The sequence below is a fragment of the Macrobrachium nipponense genome, chromosome 35 (assembly GCF_015104395.2).
Source record: "Macrobrachium nipponense isolate FS-2020 chromosome 35, ASM1510439v2, whole genome shotgun sequence".
NCBI lineage: Eukaryota > Metazoa > Arthropoda > Malacostraca > Decapoda > Palaemonidae > Macrobrachium > Macrobrachium nipponense.
Window position 1 is genome coordinate 34,771,025 of NC_061096.1, and position 6,524 is coordinate 34,777,548.

Sequence of the window (6,524 nt, forward strand, 5' to 3'; positions counted from 1 at the left end):
ACTCTCTCTCTCTCTCTTTCTCTCTTTCACTCTCCCTAACTCACTCTCACTCATTCCCCCTCCCACACCCTCCCATCATTTTAGCTCTCCCTCGCCCTATTCTTGCCCCTCTTAACTCTTCTCTTTCTCTCTAACGCGCTCTTTTTCTCATTCTTTTCCTTCTCTCTCTCTCTCTCTCTCTCTCTCTCGCTCTCTCTCTCTCACTCTCTCCCTCGCTCTCTCTCTCTTTCTCTCTCTCCTTCTATTGATTTCTTTCCCGCGCGCCACGGCTGACAAGTGAGGGGAGAGAAGCGCAAGGCAGAATTCCTCCATTTCCCCCCTCCGCTCCCCCCACACTCTCCTCCCTCCCACACATCGACTACGAAAACCCGTTCATCGGTCACACACGCCCTCAGGACCTCGGCAATCGAAAGCACAGGTACTCCGGCTCTTTAAAAGGAAGGTCATCACATGCTCCGGCACCCGCTGCTAACGACAGGAACCGGGGACGATCCTCAACAGCACGTTTGGGGTCTGTGAGTCTGTCGCGGATCGTTTCAGCTCCTGAATATCTAAAATTGGGCGATTTGCTCAGTCCGATTGAGTGGGTCATGTGTTGTTTCCGTACACTTGATCGATGGCATTTTTGGGGTTTGGGGCATTATTAAGGGCATCGATTAGTATGCAAGTCGGGTTCATTTCAATGTACGGAAATCATTGTTTTCGTTGTTATGATAATCCACAGGAAGTTACAGAATGTGAACGTGAATTTTGATATAATAAAGCGTAAAGAACGTCGACGCTTTCTCTGTAAACGGTATTTGCATAAAGCTATGAGATGTAATGCTATAAATTCATTAAATCTAAGAAAATAAAAAATAATTACAAAGGAATGACAAAATTGAATTGTAAAGAGAGAGAGAGAGAGAGAGAGAGAGACGTACAATCGACTTTTTTCCCCACCTTCCTTCTCTGGCTTCTTCGTTCCTGACATACCTGAAGTGTGAAACAGTCTCGTGACAGAACGGGGTTTTTCTACAGTATTACTCCTCGATTCACAACTCTCTCTCTCTCTCTCTCTCTCTCTCTCTCTCTCTCTCTATTTATATACTTAAAGATATTTTGTAAATCCATTTCAAGGAAAAGAGTTTATAATTACATATATATATGTGTATATATACATTTACGTAAACGTATGCACATATAACATGTATGTGTGTGAGTGAGTGGAATGGTGTATTTATATACAAATCCTCTTAGATGTCTCATTAGTATCACATCGAGACCCCCAACACACTTTGCTCCACTCACTTCGATCTCGCACATAGACCCTTGCTTCCTTGATGTTGGGGCTCCTCTTTTCAAACACCTCTTTCATGCCATCTATCCATCGTTTCCTAAGTCATCCTCTCCTCTTCCCTGTCCCTAATTCCCAATTGTACTCTCTTCATTTTCTACATTTGCATTCAATATTCATCATCTACATCCATAGAGGAGAGTTGGTTCATCGACCCCTTCATATATTCCAATCTTTACTACCATAGACATTCCAAGTTTCTTCCCAATCTTGTGCACACACCCTGCTACCTTCCTTGTTACACCCATCCTAGGACCCACCTACTTTCTCATCCTATCAGCATTCAGAATTGTTACTTCCAAATTCTTATACGAATTTGCTGTTCCCATTCTTTCACCATCCATACTAATGTTCTTCCTGGCTTACATTTACCCTCCTAAGTTTACTCTTGTAAAACATGAACTCTCAGCTTTGTCCTGTAACAAGCACTTTCAAACCCTTTGCTATTTCATAAAGTTTCTCTTTACTGTCCTTATCAGCATTGTATTATATGCAATTATGAGACTGTCCCATTTCTCAATGTTCCATTTGCATGTATTACTTATTCTCGGTTCTCATGCCACTTTATTACTCAAGATATCAAACAAACAAGGTGGCATAACACACTTGCTGTGTCAGTCCGATTCTGACCCCAACCCAGTCACTCTCATTTGCTTCTTTTGTTCTGAGATCCATTAGCTCATTAACCTTTCTCTCAGCTTTCACCTCTTTGTGAAACAACTTATTCCCACAAGTACCTGCTCACCTTCTCCCCTTTTATGATAACATGCCTTCTTTTCCCTCTCTCACTTTCCGCTTGACAGCTTCATCCAGCCTCCTGTAATCCTGTACACGATCTTCCCTTCCGTCTCACAAGTGTCTCGTATAGTGTGTTTTTCTTTCAATAAACTTCTCATTTTTCTTCACTCCGACGCTCACTGTTTTGTTCCTTCTTTCCATCTCCCTAAAACCATAGACTCTCCCCGCCATATTTGTTGCCCCATCTCGGAATTTTTCACATTCCTCTAATGCTCCTTTTATTTCCGTGTCCTTAACGGTATTCTATTTTTCCTCCATTTTCTACCTATGATGTTCTAGCTTCCTCGAGATGCAACCTCATTTCTGTGTGTTCTCTTTACTTTTCATGACATTTGTATAATAGTATTTCATTTTTATTGAAACCTAGACCGACAGAACAGGTTGCAAAAATAAAGAAGCACAGTTTGCTTTCTTTGTGTAACGGAAGATCTCCCTCTCAGTCAAAGAAAATTGAACTGGGCACAACTTTAGGTCAAGTACATGACGACTTCTACCCCGGACGTATGTATGAGAATATTCGACATTGTATGCACAAATTATACAAAGTGGTATGCACAGGTGGATTTTGAGGCTATTGCTTGAGGGTTAGTCAGTTATACCATATTGAGAGATGAAATGCTTTCAGGGTAGATCCTAGACATTGAGAAGTTCGATTTTAGCAGTAGAATCTGTGTAGAGAAGGTTTCTTTCTTTCTTTCTTTCTTTTTACCTTCTAACATTTTAATCTAGTAGGCAAGAATATGTAACCATATTTCAGACTGACAGCTACCTCTGGCAAGAGAACGAAAGAGAGAGAGAGAGAGAGAGAGAGAGAGAGAGAGAGAGAGTGTCGACCATCGATAATATAATGGAATTATCCCTATCAGCAGTTTTGCAATAGTAACGTAATTATATCAATCATTGGCGACGCTGAACCAATTATCCCATCCCCTCTAGACGTCTGTTGTCTGCAAAACTTATTTAACATGGTGAGTTTTTTGTGTGTATGTATATATATATATATATATATATATATATATATATATATATATATATATATATATTATATATATTATATATATATATATGTGTGTATGTATATACTATATATATATGTATAGTATATTCGTTGAATCACCTGTCTGTATTTGTAAGTTTCGTTTGTGTTCTATTTTTTGTTTTTGTTACCTAATTAGCAATGAGGGATGTTAAATATAAACCAAAAATAACTTCATATAATTGCATTCTTATTTTGCAAATATAAAACAAAACAAATTTAGTTTATACACCTCGTCCATAACAAACACTAACAAATTGATTCATTTTACCATTCAAAATCATTTTACAGATAAGGTAAAATTATCATCCGCCTACTTCGTTCTTCCTTAACTATTTCATTGACCCTTTGACATTTTACTCGTCGTTTACCTATTTTGCTATTCAGTTTTAACGTACAATTATATAAGCTTAAAACCTTTCTTCCTTAAAGAGGCAGGCTTCGTTTTCTTTTGGCCTAGACTAGAAAAGTGCATTAGGTTTCCCGCCCCACTGGACTTTGGTCTTGAAAAAAATATGAAGAAGAGAGCATTTCGAGCGCCACTTTGCTTGGAAGTCGCTTACACTACTTTTTGCACCGCTTCGTTGGAAGGTCCCTGACACCTTGGCTCTGTGAGAGAACACGATTTGTAGGTACCTCTACGTGAACTTATTTGACTTTCTGCTGAGTACTTTTCGATGCTGCCAAAGCGCTGATGAAAGTGGGGCTTAACGCAGCTGCTTTCCTGCAGACCTTAGAAGTCAGGTGAGGTCAAAATGGGTTTCTGGGAAACCCGAACAGACGAACTGAATGAGTGCGGAGGACCACAACCTCACGCAATCACAAAATGCGCTCCGAATCGACGTCGCTGGACGTCTCCTCTTCGATGACTTGCGTTATGAGATGGCCGAGTGCCCCCGTGCTCGCAATGTACCTCGTCCTCGAGGGCGGCGGCAGATCGTGAACGTAACTTTCATTCACGTGCGACAAGAGAGTTTGCCCCGTCTTTCCTTCGACCCCTCGAGTTTTGCTGCTGTCTGGGACGTCTTGCCCTGCCGTTTTGCGGTGGTCGAGTGCGATTGCAGCCACCATGGCCGAGGACGATACGATGGCTGAAGGAGTCGCCAGAGACCTCGGGCACATCTTGTGACGGAGCCTTGACCTGCTCCTTGGGAGAGAATTGAAGATAGCTGTTATTCAAGCAGAGAAATTTTACTCTTTGAAAATCTTAAGATTATCCTAAAGCGGGAAGAGAGAGAGAGAGAGAGAGAGAGAGAGAGAGAGAGAGAGAGAGAGAGAGAGAGAGAGAAACGTTTTATAGATCTGCAGACATTCTTACAGAAAGACATTCAAGGAAACTGTCATTAATAAAGTGTAAAATTATCTTAAAGCTTTTACAGTGAGAGAGGCAGATAGCTAAGACTAGACACCCGGATGGCCGCACACGTAGAGACAACATAATCATTATAAAGCTTTCCTAGGAAATCTTAACACAATGAGCACTTTAAAGAAGATAAGTAAAAGGTTGTTCTTATCGTATTAAAACTGCAAACGGCTTATTTCAACATTGCAGCTTGAATGTCTACCCAGAGGGGTGGGATTCACAACTTTACAAAACCTTTTGGAATGATCTTTCAAGTATAAATGATTTATATTGTTGTTTGTGTTGTTATACCTCAGAATGAGGGGCAGAATAGACGTCTCGACTTCAAAATTTAGAATTTTCCAAGCAGGGAAAGGGGTCATGCCCATTGGACAGATACCAAATGTTGCCACATCACAAAAATCCCTGGAAGAAACAATATGTCAGCTTCACATTGTAGCTTTTTTACTCATAAGTATGGACAGAGGCCACACCCGCTAGATATGATGAAAATGCAAAATTGTAACATCAATACCTGGCAGTTTTCTGACTGTGAACATCTGATAAGATCGCGTTCAGAGGAGCCTTCTTTGTCCCAGAATGAATAATTATATCTTTCGGGCGAAATAACAGCAGTTTGTGACCTCACCTCAGGACGATCTTTCTTAAACAGCGAGAATATCGTTTATGTATTTCCAGAATAAAACGAAGACTGGCAAAATTAGAGGTATGAAACTAAAGCCCGAGGACCATAAAATTATCGTTAATGGCAAAAAAACTAAGTAGAGAAGAGCATTAGGAATAGATAGATAAGAGGATAAGCCGTAATCTAACGCAGTAGCCAAAACAGAAATTGGAGAAGGATATTCCCAACGCAAGAAGTGCTTCCTGATTGAGTGTTTGTTCATGAAAGCTAATCAGCGCTTCTTTCGGATTCATTTCTGGCTTACCGTCCTTTCCTAAGAAAAGTTTTCAGAATATAATTTATGAATATGAATATGATCATCTATGGAAGGAATGGACACAGCCGTTTTAGATTTACTTCGTCTTTTAACCATGCCAAGCGAAGGCCAACAAACAGCTGACAATCATGACAATAGTGAAAACAAACATAGCAACTCTGTTATGATATGAGAGTTTGTGCACTCAGGCCGTACCCAAGCTCGAATAAAAGTGGTCATGTGGGATAATGAGGTCAAAGGGCCAACTGACTAACAACAACAACATTTATAATGATAATGATGATAATAATTTTTCATAGGCAGTCCACTGCACGTGTCCCAGAGGAGTCTGAGGAGGAAGAAGAACGCCGTTCACCGGGACGTGGCTCACACAAAGGAATCCTCGGTGACTTCTCGAACGGAAGTGAAAACAACGGCAAAATTCATAATTAAAAACAACCCTCTCAATTAAAACCCAGCAAGATTCTCTCTCTCTCTCTCTCTCTCTCTCTCTCTCTCTCTCTCTTCTCTCTCTCTCCCTGTAGGTGTATTCTCTTTTCAAAACATAAACACACGTAAATTTAAATTTATATATATATATATATATATATATATATATATATATATAATATATATGATATATTATATTGTACCAGTAATATTCGTATGTAAATATTTGAATATCTACACCTATAATCTCTCTCTGCCTGCCTGTACGACTCTCTCTCTCTCTCTCTCTCTCTCTCTCTCTCTCTCCCTTACCTCAAGTTGGCCTCCAGATTCTGTCCGTAAGCGGCACTTGTGGTCGACTTCATCGACCAAACGTAGCGCTGATGCCCTTGGCCCCTCATTAGCACGAACGGCGACTAAAAAAAATAAAAAAGCAAAGGAAAGAAAATTTAGATTCAATTCTCGTAATTAGCAGCTAATGAGAACAACTTTGTTTTCAGCAAATTTTACTGTACTTTTTCCTCAAACCAGGCAGCTATTTTTTTTATAGCCTAGATTTTTATTTTAGTGAAATGCCTTTGTCAGACCTAAATTTTAAAGCTGTGTTTCATGACAGAAGTC

General features: G+C 40.0%; 1 protein-coding gene across 1 annotated transcript in view; it reads right to left on the reverse strand.

Moving 5' to 3' along the window:
* Positions 1-3,339: 3,339 nt before the first annotated feature.
* LOC135208589 (substance-K receptor-like) overlaps positions 3,340-6,524 on the reverse strand; it is a 16,389-nt gene continuing 13,204 nt past the window's right edge. The window contains exons 6-7 of the mRNA XM_064240940.1: positions 6,216-6,319; positions 3,340-4,317 (exon numbers count right to left, since the gene is read on the reverse strand). Of these exons, the coding sequence (XP_064097010.1) occupies positions 3,990-4,317; positions 6,216-6,319 (432 nt within the window). The 3' untranslated portion in view covers positions 3,340-3,989. The remainder of the gene's footprint in view (positions 4,318-6,215; positions 6,320-6,524) is intronic.